The 20,171-nt window shown below is 43.2% G+C and overlaps 1 protein-coding gene across 6 annotated transcripts in view; it reads left to right on the forward strand.

Moving 5' to 3' along the window:
* Nucleotides 1-20,171, forward strand: part of LOC126188269 (uncharacterized) — a 206,580-nt gene that overhangs the window by 17,340 nt on the left and 169,069 nt on the right. The window contains exon 5 of one of the 6 annotated variants that reach the window (XM_049929845.1): nucleotides 1,106-1,423. The exons of the other annotated variants lie outside the window; for them this stretch is intronic. Within the exon in view, the coding sequence (XP_049785802.1) occupies nucleotides 1,106-1,130 (25 nt within the window). The 3' untranslated portion in view covers nucleotides 1,131-1,423. Of the gene's footprint in view, nucleotides 1-1,105; nucleotides 1,424-20,171 lie in introns of those variants that run through there. 6 annotated transcript variants of the gene reach the window in all.

Here is a 20,171-nt window from a genome sequence, read left to right on the forward strand (position 1 = left end):
AGTGATTACGTTATCCGACTTCCCACATACATTAGCTTGTAGAATCGAGATGTAGTATAAAACTGTTTAGGTAAAACAATGTTATATTGTAACTTCTACTAACAAAAAGTTTCTTCATAATTACATTGGAAACTTAATTAGTATTTTAACTGTGTTTATGCTACTGCCTACGTACCGTTTCCATTGATGCAAACTTACACTTCAACACGGCATGGGCCACCTAAGTCAGAAAAGGCATAAACTTTAATATTCAAGGTGCCGTACGAGGTTCTAGGAAAATTATAGAAAGCGATTAGGTGAATGTGTTACTGTGTCGTTAACTCTCAACATTTCTGTACAGAGACATAGAAGCAGCTGTAGTTTTATCATGAGATAAAAATTAAATAATTACCTACTCATATATTGTAACAATTTTATTTTTATTTCTTGAGAAAGAATGTTTCACCTAATTAGTTTAGGCATTTTCAGTAGTGTACAATGGAAATCATTACTATAATTTTGAGTCGTTAAATTTATTTATGAAGTCATGCTTTGTAGAAACTCCTTAGAAGCGTTATTTACAACTGTACAATGTAACTTACTTATATTCCTCCTGTCTTCTATGTTTGTTCATTGTTATCACTTCTGGACTCAAACCTTCTTTTCTAAGGTTTTCTTTTGTACTCGGTTACACTACTCTTTTAACAGCGAACTTGACAATACTGTACCCACATAACAGCTCTGGATTAACATTCAGGGAAAGTATATCATGATCTTTCTTTTTTGCGAATCTGTTTATGATATATACCTAGATGTACTTTATAACTAAACTCCTTTCATGAGCTACTGAATACTGCAAAAAATACATTTTTGCAGTTGATACAGAATCGTTGCCCCTATTTCAGAAACCCCCACTTTCATATACTGAATCGCATTTGAAACGTTAGGTGTGTTATAACTATAGCGTCGATGTAGATAGTACATAATTGGCCTTTATGCTGTGTGAAGAGGCAGCAGTTAGTTGAAGCTCGCACTTGTGCAGCGATATTGATGAGCGAAGATCAGCATGCCCTATCATACAGATCTCCAAGTTATCTGTGTAGTCATTAAAGTTTTTCTTTTGCAGCTGTATTGACTCCACCTTGAAGTAGAAGCGACCGTAAACGGTAGTACAGCCATCAGTAAGCAACCGATAACAGGATTCCAAGCACTCACCATGCTGACGTGATGAAGTACGTCGATCAAGTGGATTTGCACTGCCTGCATTATTGATTTATCTCACATATCATACCTACTGAGAGTATGATTCACTCGTATGAAGCACTTTTGTCCGAACAAGTGCCATATTTATTTAATTTTTTTTATCTTTCAGTATCTATATTTACTAATTTCAGAAGAGTGTATATTTGAAATCCAGATAATAAAATGTTTCACTATTTTCATATTTTCTTTGGCTGTGTTTATCAAAGTTGCCATAAAATTTAAGAAATCAACACTATTGTGTCACGCTTTATTTTCTCCTACCAGAAACTGATTGCGCTTGTGGAAACCGACGCTATCACAAAAAATTGTTAACCAATTTTGGAAATTTAATTTAGGAAGCAGGGATGATTAATCAGAAATTATTCACTGTTGAATACAAGGAAAGGCAACAGACACTTACAAAGTTACGCTGCTGTCCTTTAAAATTGCATTACCATTGCATACATTACACATCGAAATAGCATAAACTGTTCTACGTCCTTGGATATGGACATGATTAGAGTTTCTGCACGAGCTCGCGAGGTAGGTGAGATTTACGTCACTTATGTTCTACATACAAAGAAACAGATACAGTGCCATTATCGTACGCGTTTTAATGTTGGTTGGTTGAGAGGAAATCGTGTTTAACCTCGCATAAGAAGGCGGAACATTTATCAGCACCATTGGATAGCGCATGGCCTAGCGAGAGTATCTTTCCATGATATTGCTATTCAAGTAATACTGCTGCTAGCATTGGTGTCACGGCACAAGTGCCATTCGATTAAGGAATCGATGGGTTCAGCAGAACCGTATACAGCTTCATGCAAGACCACAGTAGTAGGGGAGCATGGAGATAACGTGAACTCCTATTTATAACCCTTGTGTAAAGAAACACCACCTGTCTCTTTCGAGGTCACCTGCACCCATTCCTAGGAGAAAAAGGCCATTGCTCTCCTTATGTGAACAAAATCTACCGTCTCTTGTCCTTACCTCATAATGAAATCACATTACATTTAAGACTGAAATGTAAACAAACTTCTCACTTAGCTGTGGTTCTCTCTAAACAACGACTTCATTTGGCCTTGAATAAGCAAATCACGCATGTGTGCCCTTAAATTACACTTATACAAGTGTACTTTATGACCCTTATGTAAATGAACTCTGCACCAATGCTCTTAGCGTTTACTTATTGACATACCGGAGTATCATCTCACTCCTTTCAAGTTTCCACCTTCTCCCCATCCCGCCCTCTCCCCCTCCTTCCCCCTGCCCTCACTTCTCAAGGCGATATGGGTGGCGGATAAATGTTTTTTTTAAACAAAAAAAATTCAGACAATTTGATAGTATACGGTATATTTAAACACGGTGGTGCATTATCCTGTCAGCTGAATTACTATAACTGAATGTTGTCAAGGCTTTCCAACGAAATTTCCTGGAATATATGACCACCTTCAGTTCATACTTATAGTTTTGGAGCACTTTTACAATTTTGGGGCTATTTGCTTCCACTATTTTAAATACCCACTTTTCTATAAAGTCACCCAAAGACATGTATAAATACCACGCTTTAAGAAATTACTGAAACTGGTACTGTAAGAAATATATGCTATGCAATTTCATTCCTGAGTAGATGTTTGGGGACGTAGAGTTAATACAATGCACAGCAAAGAAAAACGTATTTTGTATGTCTTATCGATCTTACTGAATGTCCAGATATACCTTTTCCTGACTAAATAGTATGGCATTAAGCTGCTGTTTATAACTCCTTAGTAGTGCTAGATACTTTTGTATTAATAAATGGTATTTTTATTTAGGCATACCCCAAGTGAGATGAATATCTACACTTTAATATATATACAATGCTAGATATTTTTATTAAAATCGATATTTATAGCAGAATTTCTTAGCATTTTCGATAATATTCACAGTTACAGGTAAGCAGAAGGTATAGCTACAATTTTCTCCATACATCTCAGTTAGAATAAAATTGTGGCCATCTACTCTTCTGGCAGTAAAATCTCGGTTTGAAAATCTTAGGAGTATGTAGCAGAACATACTGTAAGTTACAATTGCGTAACTGTATGTTGTATGGAGAGTTAATGGCAGTGCTAAATGCATTATCCTTTAAAAAATTACCATAGCCTTCTTTCCTTAAAAAATAGGGACATTACTTGTTTTTTAAGCAAAGGAATCATGGCAGACTGGCGATGCTCTGAGTAATAAAGCAGGGAATGGAGTACTTCGCTTCTTGGGAAACACCTTCTGCAGTACATGTTTTAAATGAATGCTACATTGTCCTGAACACTGAACTGTGATCCCAAAACTCTAGACAGCATCTCTACACCCGTAACTTCTGAATAACTGCACATCAGACACACTTCAAAATTGTATGGGGGACGCTATATAAGGTGGAAGCTGGAACAGATGGCTCATTAATCTCTTAGGTGCTAAAGAAAAACTTTTAGGTGAATCACCACCGAGTTCATCATCAAGTGTGTTGTCCCCCGTTCATTTTCCCAGTACCACGTAATACCAGGGCGAGGTCATCCTGATGTTGACAGATGCTTGGGTGAGACATGTTTACTTCAGAGTGACATCTCACACTAAAAAGACACCAAATCTGAGACTTTAAGAAATATACAATGCTATTTCCCCCATAAGTGGGTAAAGTTTAATAGTGTGTGGATAGTTCAGACGCTGAATGATTGTCATAATACACATGTATGGTTAAAGATCTCTGATCACAGATCGCAATCACCAAGACGTCTCAAATAGGTTTGGAGTTTATGGTAAGTATTGCTTTATGACATTTTACTTGCAGTACTATCAAAAGCAGACGTTACCAAATTAAGAGTGGTTCAGAAAAACAATGTTATTCCACAGGTCTTAGAAAAAAGAACCAATGTGTTAAATGGACTTAAATCAGTACCTATTAAATATTTCTACTTCAAATGTAGTTAACACGTTAGGTGTACACAAAAGTAAACAGGAGATTGAAAGGAAAATTGAAACTGGACTATACATCGAATAGTACTACCACAATTTAAGACTTTAAACTGCTACTGGAAAAAGCAAAGGCAAGCTTATAATTAACGGTAACCCAAAAAGATATTTTGATCATTGCCCTGAAGAACTATTAATTCATCTTTTCCTATGTTTCCACCATTAACATTGGGAGTCACAGTTACCAAAAGTCAACATAAAGATGAATGGAGCACAAAGGGGGAGGTGATGAGTGGGATGGGAGCAGGACAGGGAAAGCAAGCCAGGAGAGAGTGCAGAGACGTGGAAGGAGTGGACTGGAAAGGGATGGGGCGTGGGAGGGGGGAAACCGCTCAGGGAAGGGTAAAGAAGGGGAGAGGGAGCCCTGAGGAAGGGGAAATGGTGAGGGTACAGTTGGTAGGAAGGGTATCAGGGTGAAGCTCATCATCTGGGAGGGATAGGTGCTGGAAGGTACGTTGATAAAGGCGGTGGAGGGTGTGGAGATGGAAAGAGGGTGGGACACAATGGTAAAGGCGCGGCAATGGGAGACCCCAGGAGGTAGGTGGTACTGAGTCTGCAGATGATATACAGGTTGCAGAAATGTTTGAGGAAAAGGAGAAGATGTGGGAAGGGGATGAGGTCATGTAGGATCCATGTGGAGGATGGGAGACAGATATGGAAAGTGAGGCAGGTGACGGACTTGGAGGATTTTAAGAGCTTTATAGAATCTGGATGGGGCAGAAATCCAGGCAATGCTGGTATAACAAACGATGGATGGATCACGGATTTGTAGGCGTGAAGGATGGTCTAAGGATGCAGTCCCCATACCTAGCCAGAGAGGAGTTTCAGGAGGTGGAGCCTACTGTGGGCTTTATGTTGGACTGTAAGGACATGGGGAGCCCAGGTTTAGGCCAAAGTATTTCAGTGTAGGAGTGAGGTGAAAAGGATGACCATAAATGGTAAGGTAAATTTAGTGGAGCCATAAGAAAGCGGTGGTACAACCTATGATGATTGCCTGGGTCTTGGAAGGGTTGATGTGAAGGAGCCACTGGTTACACCAGGCATTGACTGGTTGATGTGGGTTTGAAGGGTAGGTTGGGACTGTTGAAGGGTAGGATAGAGGGTTAGGAAGGCGGTGTCATCAAAATGGAGGACGTGAACAGGCGAGGGAGGTTTGGCCATACATACATACATACATACATACATACAAACATACATACATACATCAATCCTTGTTCCATAGATCATGAATACAACATTTTGTAATGATGTGGAACGTGTCACTTTGACATAACATATCTGCAGTATATAGGAGATAGAGAAGAGGGGAAAGGATGGAGCCTTGGGGCATGCCAATGGTAGGTTACGATGTATGGGATTTGGTATTGTGGATAGTTACTTAAGAGGGATAACAGGAGTGAAAGGAAGCAATGAGACAGACGAATTTGACTGGAAGGCTTTAGGTCTGGAGTTTGAAGAGGAGCCCAGGATGCCATACATGGTCATAGGAACGAAAGGAGGAGGGAAAGAAGATAGGTGAGGTTAAGGAGCTGGTCATGAGCTGAGAAGGAGCGCCAGAAGCCATGCTGGGTAAGAGGAAGGAGGTGGTGCTGGTTAAGGTGGTAATGAATACATCAGGAAAGGATGAACTTGAAAACTTTGCTGAACATGGTTGTGACGCAGATGGGACAATAGGAAGAGATGTCAGAGGGGAGTTTGTTGGGCTTAGGGAAATGCAGGACATGGAATGTCTTCCACAGCTCAGAGTAGAAGCCACTGGAGAGAATGGTGTTACACAAGGTAGCAAGGATGGTGAGGAAGGAGGGGAGAATCCTTGAGGTGGCAGGAGGTGACACTTTCGTCACCAGAGGTGGTGTTACTTTTGGATTGGAGTATGAGTTTGATGTTGTGTGCTGTAACGGGAGTGTTTAATTTGAGGGGGATAACTGATCCAGGTATTGGAAACAAGGGGTGAGCGGCAGGACAGAGGTATCAGTGCATTCAAGAACTGTGTGGAAGGGGGAGTAACCAAAGTTAAATGGTTCAAATGGCTCTGAGCACTATGGGACTTAACATCTGAGGTCATCAGTCCCCTAGAACTTAGACCTACTTAAACCTAACTAACCTAAGGACATCACACACATCCGTGCCCGAGGCAGGATTCGAACCTGCGACCGTAGCAGTCCTGCGGTTAATCTACTTTTAAGACACTATCTATTTCGTTCAATTGATCTAAATCCTTTGCCACCTCTAACAGAGTTATAAATCGTCAGTAAACCTAAAAAAATTTATTTGTTCCCTTGAACATTAATTTCTTTTCGAAATTTGTCAATCACTGTCTCCCTTTCATGTTCCTGAACTCTTGTGACTACATTATGGATTCAGTAGAACATGTAGACAACCTTTCACTACATTTTATCCATTTTACCTTCAGAATCTGAAAGCGTGTACTCCAGTTAAACTTATCAAGAGCTTTTTCTAAATCTGCATATGCTGTGAATTTAGGTTTGTCATTTTTCAATGTGTATTCCAAGACCAGCGGAAAAGTTCTCCTGTCGGAGCACAAGAAAAGCAAAAATGTTCCAGTTCATTTAAAAGACTCTGACTGAAAGGTATGGTGCTAGTTGCTCCATTCTACCTTCCTCAGCATCTTCAAAAATTTTCCTACAAATATCCCCCAACTGTAACTAACACCCATTAGTCCACGGCTGTAAGTCGCTCATACCCATCCACTCCCAGCTGCCCTTTCTCACTGACTCATTCAGCTCATCTCACCGTCATTATCTCCTTGTGTCTCTCTATCATTGTCCCCTTGGTTCTGTCCTGCTACTACAGTCTCCTCTCACTGTCGCTCTCTCCCTCTTGGTCTTTCTTACTTCAAATATTTCACTCCTTCCTTTCTACAGCTGCTGTCTCTACTCACTGTCACTATCTCTCTCTTCCTCCTTATCATTGTCATATTCCATGTCTCTCAGTATCACTGGCTTTCACACACTTCCACTTCCTCTTTCTCTTTATTCCACGCCCTACCGCCGTCCCTCAGCAGTATTTCCTTCACTGTTTTCCTAGCACTGATCTGTCACCGTTACAACTATGTTCTAGTACCACTGTGTCCCTCTCCTTCTCTCACACTGCCATTATCTCGTACGCCCCTTCTACAACACAACCAGTCTACTATCTTCCAGTATTCATTACTTTTCCGTCTCTTTGTCACTGATATTCTCTTCTTCCTTCTCAGCATAAAAAATCCTGAATGTATTCGCAGGCCAAACTTCTTAGAAAAGTTGTAGAGGTGCTGAGGACGACAGAATGAGGCGGTTTGCACCCACGTTTCAGTCAGAATTTTTTAAATAAACATAAACACATTCGCAACATTCGCATTTTTTGTGCTCCGATAGGAGCATTTTTCCGCTGGTTCTCTTCTATTCACTGCTGCAGGTGGCTATGTAGCTCATATATATTCTAATCAGTAAAATTTAGACGCTTTCCTTATGTCAAATTGAAATAATGCAGAACTAATTTTATACCTCAGAGATGATTTTTTGCGGCAAAAAATTTTTGATTGTGATTGAGCACTACAGTATGGAGTTCCCAGATAATAATGGAGACACTTTACTGCATATTTCTCCGTGATACATTATTTCATGTACTACTCTTTTGCCTCACACCGGATTTTACATGGCCAAGTAGGGTAACTTTGAACCTCTGCATCTCGAAAATGGATAAAGATACGAAGAAAATTGTCAAGGTTTCTCGTTCTTGGTACCTTAGCAATACATAGTAAAAATTACAGCCATTTGCTGTGTTTATCCGTCTCGGAACCCGCGGCTGGGTTTTGGTGCCCGAAACATAAGCTTTAGTTGTCACATAACGGAAAGAAGGCTCTTCTAGAGAAACGTCTGTCGTGTATACCATTAAAATTTGAGTAATTTGCTGCGATTATATATTATTTAGATTTCGCTTCATACCGGATTTTACATGTGAAAGTAGGGTAACTTCTAAGCTCTTTAAATTGGAGATGAATAACGATATCCAGAAAACGTTCAAGTTAGTCTGAGATCGGGATCATAAGAATATATCGTAAGAATTTCAGATATTTGCCGCGCACAGCCGTCTTGCAAGTCTCGGCTGAGTATTAGTCCACTGATGACTAAAAAAATACAGTAAAAGAAACTTTTTGTGGTGTTTTCCGAGAAACTGCCCGTGAACTGATGGTGTCTCCATAAGAACCATCGAGCCCTCCTTACACTACATCAAATGCCAAAAGAACAAACCTATTTGCTCCATTTACCTAAACAGGGAGAAGAGTGTAATATTTATTTTGACCCTATACTGTAGGATAGTGACACTAAGGGTCAAGGGCTATCCAAAAGCACTTGATCATACCTTTTAATTAGCAACAGAATCCGCGGTAAGAGTGCCGAAAAATCCCATTTTTATGAACAGCACTTTGTAGCATATTAGGTACGCAAGCTGTCCTACGCATACCGGTAAGGGTCAGTATTTTCTCCTGTATTTTTATATTTCTGAGAAACTAAATTTGATCTTCCAAGAGGTTGCTTTCTACCAGTCTTTCTATTCTTCTGTAAATGATATAGTATTTTTCATCTATGTCTTATTAAACTAATTGTTCTATATTATTCACACCTATCAGGACCTGCCGGCTCTGGAATTTTACTTGCATTTGTTAAATGTTTCTTCAGTCTGAGAGTATTTCGTCCCGCTTATGTGTCTTGCATACCGGGTGGATTAGATTTACGGTGGCAAATTCTGCGAAAGGTCTGAATAGCTCTGTGAAATCGTCATCTCCTTCAGTTGTCTTATTTCGACTTCACTTCGTAAGCTTTTCAGTGACCCGTCATATTTTTTTCGCAGTACTGAATCCATCAACTCATCTTTATCCTATTCTCGTTCTCTAACACTGTGTTCCACTTTCTCCCTTGTATAGCCTTTCTATGCATTCCACCCATCTTCCAAAATTTATTTTTTTGCTTAATATTGGCTGGGCATCTGTACCTGGATCATAAAGACGAAGTCATAGACAGACTTTGTACACTTTCACGGCAGATATTAACTTCACTTAAAACTTCCAGTCTGACATATCCAGCATGGCCTGTCATCCTGGAAGATTTAAGTGAACATGCGATCGAAATTTGAGCATTGAAAGTTAATATGTTGATGGTTTACTTTTTCGAACAATGGCAATATGGCTCCTGCAAGATCAGCTGTGAGATTCTATACTGAGTACTCAAACATTCCCCGTCCAAGGACAGTATTGTGTTTGCTTCACAGGGTAGTAAAGGTTTTATCGTAATATTGTGAAATTTCACTGCTGTCTTCACACATTACGAAAATAAACATACCGCATATCCAAACAAAGCATATAAGAACAAGTCACAACCATCATGTTAAAGACATCAGTTGCTGTCCGGTGTTGACCAGTAACTGTCAGCTATGGAGCCACAGTGATACGACAACTGTGCACAAGAGAGAAGTTGCGACCGACCTGGTGTCCTGATTGATTGTTTCGTTGTGCAAACAACTAGCTATCAGTCACTTTGCTACAGTGCCACGGTGATATGACAACTGTGCACAAGGGGGTAGACATGTGAAACTAGTGATGGACACACTCAAACTCTACCCTACACCTACAAGATGGCGGGGAAAAAGGCTGAGGTGTAAGGTACTGTCTTTATTTCTTTTGGTGGTAAATACGTTCAAAAGATGATATGCTGGTGTTGGACAGAGGAGTTTAAGAAGTGTATTACCTGTAAGCATACAGTATCTAGCACTTTTTGACATCAGAGTTCGCTACAGATGTCTTCTCAAGAACCATCCTCCAGCCCAGGTAATCGAAGCCATACACACTTCCACAACTGATGGAAAAAAAATGCTTCCCAATTCTAATTAAACTTTGAAATTGTTAAGTGTGTCCTTCTCCCCTCCCCCCCCCCCCCCCCCGACAGAGAGTGATTTTGTTCAGCGACCACCACAGCAGACACGCCCCCCTCCCCCCGCAGCGATAGAGAACGACTGTATTTGATATCAACACATCTATAATCAAGCATCTATTAGAAAAAGAAAAACACATTTGGGACCATAATAAATGTCCTCTTTCCACGAAAATAGGTAAAGCCCATTTTCTTTTAGTTTTATGAGCAAAATCGATTTAGTTTTTACGTTGGACTGCAGTCGCATCTCATTATTTTGTGACGTCCAGCGAAATGTACCGCCACCGATCACAAATGATCAGCAGAGACATCGCTCCATATCAGTGACGTCTTTCCAATCCCGACCTTCCACTGGGTACGCTGTTAGTTACCACATAATGATTGACTGACACCACCCCGTTGAGACCGAGGGAACCTTGACGAAACACTGGATATCTGTTACTTGTCACTGTGGACCATGGGATCAAATATAGAGTTCATCACCTAAATACAGTTATTTGGAAGTGTTCCTTGTTGCTACAGACTCGTCCTATTTCCATATGCTGCGATACCCTACACATGTTAATTTTCATCAATACCTCTCATCAGTACCTCTCTTTATTTGTGCTACCTCACGTGTGTTGTGGACAGCACCCTTCTGCGATGGTCAACACTGGAACAGTAATCATGTACATGATCGCAAAATGAAGGAACAATGCTTTTCGATATGGAGCACAGAGACATCCATTACGCTTTCGATGGGAAGATGAGATTAACTGTACAGGTAACCACTTCCAAATAATCAAAATATCCACGGGTATGCTGCCGGTCTATAGTGTCCAACGGGCACAATATTTCGGCGATCAAACATGTCGCCATCATCAGGTGAACTGACGGACTGAGCTCCTGTGAACGTACCGGCACGGAGATCCGTACGCTATGGCTGCTCAGAGGGAACTGGGTTCGGTCGCGGCGGCGGCCGATTTAAATACCCTCCGCCCGCGGCGCGCTCCCTCCGCCGTCCGACACCCAGCGCCACGGTCGCGCGGTGGAACAGATTGCGACGGCGTCTGAGATGACGTCGGTGTGATGGCTCTGTCCGCCGTGGTCGTCACAACTATACGTCTGCTCGATTTACTCTTGATTAACCCGATCGCTGGTTCCCAAGCCTTGCAAAGATTATAGCCACAGTCCCGGTTTATGAGGTCGTCATTGGTGCGAATTTCGATGGCCTCTCTAACAACGCTGTCCCAGTATCTCGACGTCTGTACCAGAATCCTCGTGCGGTCATACTCCATGGCGTGATTTTCCGACAAACAATGTTCAGCGACCGCCGGCATCGATCCTCGACGGTACGCATCGTCTGACCAATATACGACTTGCCACATTGACACGGAATCTGGTACACGCCGGCCTTCCTCAAACCGAGGTCATCTTTGGCGCTCCCCACCAGTGCACGAGTTTTATTTGGAGGACAAAACACAGTTCCGACCCGGTGTTTCTTCAGAATGCGGGCGATTTTCCCCGAGAGTGCGCCTGTGTATGGAATAAATGCAGTGCCTACCTCCTCCCTCCTGACTTCATCCATCTCAACAGGTTGTGCTGCAGTGGTTGGGCGGAGAGCACGTTGGATCTGCCACTCTGAGTACCCATTTTTTCGAAATACAGTTCTCAGATGTTCCAATTCCTGGGGTAGACTCTCTGCGTCAGAGATAGTGCGCGCACTATGTACTAGAGTTTTAAGTACCCCATTCCTCTGTGAAGGGTGGTGGCAGCTGTCTGCATGCAAATACAGATCAGTGTGCGTAGCCTTCCGATACACCCCATGACCTAGGGTGCCGTCAGCCCTTCTCTTGACCAAGACGTCAAGGAAAGGTAATTTACCCTCCGTTTCAGTCTCCATAGTGAATTTGATGTTGGGGTGTATGGAGTTTAGATGTGTAAGGAAGTCAAGGAGTTTATCCATACCATGTGGCCAGATGACGAACGTGTCGTCCACGTAACGGAAAAAGCAAGTAGGTTTCCATACGGATGACGACAGGGCTTCCTCCTCGAAGTTCTCCATGTACAAATTCGCTACCACCGGTGAGAGTGGGCTACCCATGGCGACTCCCTCCGTTTGTTCGTAGTATTCTCCATTAAAAAGAAAATACGTGGAAGTCAAGACATGCCTAAAAAGTTCAGTGGTCTTCTCATCAAACTTCTGACTAATCAATTCTAGTGACTCTCGCAGGGGTACCCTCGTAAACAAGGAAACGACATCAAAACTCACCATGATATCTGACTCATCCAACCTGAAGCTATCAAGGCGTTTAACAAAATCCACGGAATTACGGATGTGATGAGGGCATTTACCCACATAAGGACTTAATATTCCCGTCAGGTATTTGGCCAACAAATATGTAGGTGCCCTGATGTTGCTGACAATGGGGCGTAATGGTACCCCCTCTTTGTGAACCTTCGGGAGTCCATATAGTCTAGGCGGTACCGGACCTTGGGGTAACAATTTCTTAGCGTCACCCTCCGGTAAATCTGCGTCTTTGAGAAGCGCCCTCGTCTTGTTCTCCACCTTCTTTGTAGGGTCAACGCTGATCTTCCGGTAGGAATCGTCATTTAGCAGGCTCTGCATCTTATCAGTGTAGTCCTTATGGGAGACAACAACTGTAGTATTGCCTTTGTCAGCTGGTAAGACAACAATTTCGGAGCGCTCCCTAAGATCACGAATGGCCGCCCTCTCTTTACTGCTGATATTTGACTTCATCGGCTTGGATTTCGTCAACGCACGACAAGTTTCACGACGTATTTCCTCGGCTGATTCTGGCGGAAGTCGAGCTGCAACCTGTTCAACAGCACTAACAATTTCTGCGACCGGAGTGAACTTGGGGGTGGGAGCGAAGTTGAGACCTCTCTGCAAAACCGAGACCGCATCATCACTCAACACCATGCCACTCAGATTGATGACAGTCTTGCACGGAACCTGCAGGGATGGTTTGTCAAGGAGACGTGAGAACTTAGCTGTTTGACGTCCTGTAGCCTTCTTATGGGCGGAATCAGCTGACACCCAGGTGACACCATCAATCCAATCCCAGGAACAAGAAGTGAACTTACTAGCCAGTTGCAAATGTAGTTTGAGTAATTCCTGTGAGATAAACTCAAGGCTCCGGCGGGTGAATTGCACTCTCTCACGTACCAATGCGAGGCTGGCTCGTTTCTTGATTCTTTTAGCTGCTGCAGAATCGATGTGATGCATAACCTTAGCAAAATTTGGAACAACATTCTCGGAACGACATCTCTTTAGAAAGGCAAGAGTACTTAGCAAACGACATCTACGGTGGCGCAACTTTTCAAATTTCTTCATGCTGCGATACATCTCCTCCCCGTAAAGGTGTATGATGTGATTCTTGAGTTTCTCCCGGCGTATTTGATAATCAAAATATCCACGGGTATGCTGCCGGTCTATAGTGTCCAACGGGCACAATATTTCGGCGAGGTCTCAACTTCGCTCCCACCCCCAAGTTCACTCCGGTCGCAGAAATTGTTAGTGCTGTTGAACAGGTTGCAGCTCGACTTCCGCCAGAATCAGCCGAGGAAATACGTCGTGAAACTTGTCGTGCGTTGACGAAATCCAAGCCGATGAAGTCAAATATCAGCAGTAAAGAGAGGGCGGCCATTCGTGATCTTAGGGAGCGCTCTGAAATTGTTGTCTTACCAGCTGACAAAGGCAATGCTACAGTTGTTGTCTCCCATAAGGACTACACTGATAAGATGCAGAGCCTGCTAAATGACGATTCCTACCGGAAGATCAGCGTTGACCCTACAAAGAAGGTGGAGAACAAGACGAGGGCGCTTCTCAAAGACGCAGATTTACCGGAGGGTGACGCTAAGAAATTGTTACCCCAAGGTCCGGTACCGCCTAGACTATATGGACTCCCGAAGGTTCACAAAGAGGGGGTACCATTACGCCCCATTGTCAGCAACATCAGGGCACCTACATATTTGTTGGCCAAATACCTGACGGGAATATTAAGTCCTTATGTGGGTAAATGCCCTCATCACATCCGTAATTCCGTGGATTTTGTTAAACGCCTTGATAGCTTCAGGTTGGATGAGTCAGATATCATGGTGAGTTTTGATGTCGTTTCCTTGTTTACGAGGGTACCCCTGCGAGAGTCACTAGAATTGATTAGTCAGAAGTTTGATGAGAAGACCACTGAACTTTTTAGGCATGTCTTGACTTCCACGTATTTTCTTTTTAATGGAGAATACTACGAACAAACGGAGGGAGTCGCCATGGGTAGCCCACTCTCACCGGTGGTAGCGAATTTGTACATGGAGAACTTCGAGGAGGAAGCCCTGTCGTCATCCGTATGGAAACCTACTTGCTTTTTCCGTTACGTGGACGACACGTTCGTCATCTGGCCACATGGTATGGATAAACTCCTTGACTTCCTTACACATCTAAACTCCATACACCCCAACATCAAATTCACTATGGAGACTGAAACGGAGGGTAAATTACCTTTCCTTGACGTCTTGGTCAAGAGAAGGGCTGACGGCACCCTAGGTCATGGGGTGTATCGGAAGGCTACGCACACTGATCTGTATTTGCATGCAGACAGCTGCCACCACCCTTCACAGAGGAATGGGGTACTTAAAACTCTAGTACATAGGGCGCGCACTATCTCTGACGCAGAGAGTCTACCCCAGGAATTGGAACATCTGAGAACTGTATTTCGAAAAAATGGGTACTCAGAGTGGCAGATTCAACGTGCTCTCCGCCCAACCACTGCAGCACAACCTGTTGAGATGGATGAAGTCAGGAGGGAGGAGGTAGGCACTGCATTTATTCCATACACAGGCGCACTCTCGGGGAAAATCGCCCGCATTCTGAAGAAACACCGGGTCGGAACTGTGTTTTGTCCTCCAAATAAAACTCGTGCACTGGTGGGGAGCGCCAAAGATGACCTCGGTTTGAGGAAGGCCGGCGTGTACCAGATTCCGTGTCAATGTGGCAAGTCGTATATTGGTCAGACGATGCGTACCGTCGAGGATCGATGCCGTGAACACCAGAGGCACACTCGACTGATGTATCCGAGCAAGTCGGCGGTCGCTGAACATTGTTTGTCGGAAAATCACGCCATGGAGTATGACCGCACGAGGATTCTGGTACAGACGTCGAGATACTGGGACAGCGTTGTTAGAGAGGCCATCGAAATTCGCACCAATGACGACCTCATAAACCGGGACTGTGGCTATAATCTTAGCAAGGCTTGGGAACCAGCGATCGGGTTAATCAAGAGTAAATCGAGCAGACGTATAGTTGTGACGACCACGGCGGACAGAGCCATCACACCGACGTCATCTCAGACGCCGTCGCAATCTGTTCCACCGCGCGACCGTGGCGCTGGGCGCGGACGGCGGAGGGAGCGCGCCGCGGGCGGAGGGTATTTAAATCGGCCGCCGCCGCGACCGAACCCAGTTCCCTCTGAGCAGCCATAGCGTACGGATCTCCGTGCCGGTACGTTCACAGGAGCTCAGTCCGTCAGTTCACCTGATGATGGCGACATGTTTGATCGCCGAAATATTGTGCCCGTTGGACACTATAGACCGGCAGCATACCCGTGGATATTTTGATTATCAAATACGCCGGGAGAAACTCAAGAATCACACTTCCAAATAGTTGTTGTTGGAAGCGCTCTGCAATACCGCAAACTCTTCCAGTTTCCATATGTTGCGATGTCTTCCAAATTTTTGTCAATGAGAAACATTGCATCTGTGAAATATCTACCAGACTGTGGAGTGGCAGTTGTATAGTTTATGCTATGCGATGTTTAGTTTTTTGTGAGAGCCAGAGGATCGAAACATGTTAAGGTTGGTTTAGCAGCTGGTGACATGAGTCTCTAAGTCATGGTAGAAAAAACAAAGTGTAAGGTGTGTGTTACAACCGAAAGAACTATATATTAAACTGCTTGTGAAGGAGCAATAAAGGAACCCTTTCCTGTAATTGATAGTCTGTTGGTTATGGGTTTTCTACAGTACAGGTGATAAGACTTTGCACCGGTCTGTGGAAGCGACTTCGATTACGAACCAGCTGCACGCGAACCAATAGCTGTATATTTAATAGGATCATCACATATGCTTGGGTGGCAGACATGAATGCACCCTGAGAGACACAGATCTCCTTCGGACTACCAGTATGTAGTTGGAAATGTGTCGCAAAGTCTTTGTCCTTCCTCCATGACATGTATGATGTGTAGTCTTCCTAAGTTTCCCAACAAGAAACAGCATTGTAACAGCTCGTACTATCTCTTCTACTACCGCGAGTAGCAGGGGAAAGCTGAATTTGGCCCTGGCCTTATACACGGTTGGCTGAGCTATGGTACCATGTTCCCGTTTCCACTGAGCGCTCAAAACGAAACCCTGTCGCATTGACTCAGCTCGTCCTGTTTCCCCACAGGATGCAGAAGGTATTAGATAAGGCACTCTCCGACATTCATACAGGTCAGACTTAAATTGGAACGATCACATGGACGAAGCTGCAGGGGGGGGGGGGGGGGGGCAGGTACAAGAAGCAGAATGGCTGTCTAAAAACAGCGCTGGAGTTGTTGGTGTATGGGACAGGTTTGAAAAAAGAAAAGCCACTAGTTTCGAGATACGAGAGTGGCACGAATATGATTCACCAGTGGCAGTAATCATTAAAAAACGTCACTACAGGATCCAACGCATATATGTGGCTGAATGGATAGACTTGATCCCAAATTGCTGACAGCATTTCTGCCTGACAGTGTAACACTGTCAGCGACCGTGTGTGCCTGTAGATTCAAGACCGCTTTTTATGCAGGATGATGCTAACATACCGGTCACAGAAAACCATCATAACAACCGGGAGAGCGGTGCGATGACCACGCGCCCCTTCTATCCGCATCCTCATCTGAGGATGACACGGCGGTCGGATGGTCCCGATGGGCCACTTGTGGCCTGAAGACAGAGTGCTTTATGCTAACATAGGGGTTACGATCGTGTTTTTAATAGCGCGATCCTTACGCAAAATGTATGTTGTGTGTTGTAGAGTCCCTCTGTGGCCAGCTTCAGCTGTCATTTCTCAATAGTGTTCCCCAAAAAGAGCATTGTGTCCCCTCCATCGATTCCCAGTTGTCGTACTTGGCGAGTGTAATCCGACTGCTGAAAATAAGAAGTTTCTCGCCATATAAAGTGACTCTCATGATCAATTTAATTAATTAACCATCAAATTGATATCAATGACGTGCCGCCTGGCGGGCGGAAGAGATGGCTAGGGCACCACGGAATGATTCTTGGCAAGCATTACCTTTTTTTTTCGTTGCGGCGATATCTTTCAAAGAAATTTGAATCCCCCACGTACACAGGGCGAGATAGGATCTCACGATTTGTGTCTTAAACGCTAGTATGATATTGCGTCACATTTGTAAAAGGGCACCTGTCATATTGTACAAAACAGCTACGTCTTCTTGAATTACAGCTTCTTGTTGTCAAACTTTAAATGAATGTGTTTTTTTTCGGACATGTGAGCCAGTAGCGTGAAAGATTATCTGAAATGTTTGTAATACACAGGTGCATGAAACTTTATTTGCAAACACTGAATGTGAGAGACTCTCTCAGATCGTGTAATTTGTATAACAAGCTGGAAGAAATTGCTTAGTTTAGATTTTTTCCTTGGAGTTTCAAATTATCGCTTTTTCTTTACTCTGCTGACGGTTTTGAAATAATTAGGACATTCTGTGGTGATCGGTAGTTCTCGCATCAAAATAGTCGAAGTTTTTTTCCTGATTTTACGCATGGTGAGCATGTCTCTGCTGATCATTTGTAATCGCAGGTGGTACAATTAGCTTGACGTCACAAAATAATGAGATGCGACTGCAGTCGGACGTAAAAACTATACCGATTTTGCTCATAAAACTAAAAGAGAATAGGCTTTACCTATTTTCCGGCTTTAAATGGCTCTGAGCACTTTGGGACTTAATATCTGAGGTCATTAGTCCCCTAGAACTGAGAACTACTTAAACCTAACTAACTTAAGGACATCACACACATCCATGCCCGTGGTAGGATTCGAACCTGCGACTGTAGCAGTCGCGCGATAGATGACATTTATTATGGTCACAAAAGTGTTTTACTTTTTTTAATAGATGCTTGATCATAGATGCGTTGATATCAAATACAATTGTTCTCTATCGCCGAACGGAGGGCTGCTGCGGGCGAGGGAGAGGGGTGCGTGTCTGCTGTGGTGGTCGGCGAAGAAAGCCACTCTCTGTCCGGGTGCGGCGTGTGGGGGCTCTGTCACTATATTTTAGATGAAGAAGTTGCACTTGAGCTGGTCATCCTTTTATCTCCTATTGTTTAGTTGGCGAAACACGCTACTGGCGTAGGAGCGTCGCCTTGCGGTGGCGGGCATATGGTGGAAAGCCGAGTTCTGCGGACCAACTGGACTGCTCTCCGGATGGGCGGGGTTATGCAACTTAACTTCCCTTTTGTGTTAAGGCGGCAGCCAGATGGTGGAAAACTGAGTGTGGCGAGCGACTGTGGAGGGTGGCAGCAAAGGGCAGACAGCAGCTTGCCCACGCTGCAAGTTGGTCGGCGGAGCAGCTGGCCGTTTGAAGGAGCATGTGTCCCCCCGTAGGTGGATGGAGAGAGGGAGGAAGGGATCCTCGATTTTCGACAGTTTGTGGACGCCTGTCAAGGAGAACGCACATTCAACAACCACCCTCTCTGCACTATGCAGTCTTTTAGGACGACGATTTTCCCCCAGTACATGTGCTGCATTATGACTCGTTCATTACGAATGCTGGTTTTTTCGTGACAATTTCGAAGTGTAATTAGAACTGTGACTCATTATTTTCCATCAATTGTGGTAGCATCTATGGCTTCGATTACCTGGGCTGCAGGATGATTTTTGAGCAGGTATCTGTAGCGAACTCTGACGTCAAGCAGCGATAGATACTGTATACTTCGCCGGCTCTCTGCTTTGTTTTATTATTGCTCGCGTAACAACTAATATATGAGATAAAATATGTTGCTACGAAAAGAGCCCTGAAAACCTTTTTAGGGCTGCTGTACTCTGACTTTCTTTGGATCATTAAATTTCAACAAAAGAAATTATATTACGTTCTTATTATTCTGGATTTGGCTTTCTATTAAAGGAACATTTTTTCGTTACTGTAACTCGCCATAAAGTTAAACATATTTTCCTTACTTTACAGTTATTGAAAAGGTTACTGAAAATTATTTCGTTATCAATACTGATGTTACAGTACGCAATGTCTGTTCAACATCAAAATTTTGCAGTGGATTTTTGTTAACAGTAAAACACCAATAAATACCACGACTAACACGAGAACATGAGACTATTATCAGAGAAAAAGATGTTTTTACTATAATGTTTGCCAGACCAGAACTACGCACAGCAAGATTTCTTTTATGTTATGAAGGTAAATTATCTTTTTGCGCTGTTAATAATATATCATCCGCAGCCCACGTCCACCTGTAAAACACATCATAAAATCTGCTGCTCTGCCCTGCAATTCTGAAAGCTGAAAGAAATAATTTTAGTTCACTATTACCTGTCCGCTTCTTTGCGGTATGATTGGTTTCATTTAATGCAGTTTGAATGCACCGCGGCAGCGGCTCGTTCGTTCGTAGCGCAGCTCTGCACCACGAATAACATTTAAATAGCTGAAAATGTCTTAAAAGGATGGGATAAAATACCAGGCAAGCTTATTACAAATCATAATGCAAATTTTCACTAAGTAACTCTATTCAAAACATTTAAACAGATTAAATTATTACACACCTTTACAAATCACTACCTAATGGCATACGTCTCTCAATCTTGACAAAAGAATTCTACATAAGCGTACAATATAGCGTCACAGGCTCTTCCTACTCACGTAACTCCAAGAAGACGAAAGAGAAATTAATGTTCGGTCATTACTATTTATACTCGTTGTGACATATTCTCCTCTTTGTTTGATATTTAATGATTATCGTCTGTGGCGGTTTCAG

Source organism: Schistocerca cancellata, chromosome 5 (genome assembly GCF_023864275.1).
Source record: "Schistocerca cancellata isolate TAMUIC-IGC-003103 chromosome 5, iqSchCanc2.1, whole genome shotgun sequence".
Lineage (NCBI taxonomy): Eukaryota > Metazoa > Arthropoda > Insecta > Orthoptera > Acrididae > Schistocerca > Schistocerca cancellata.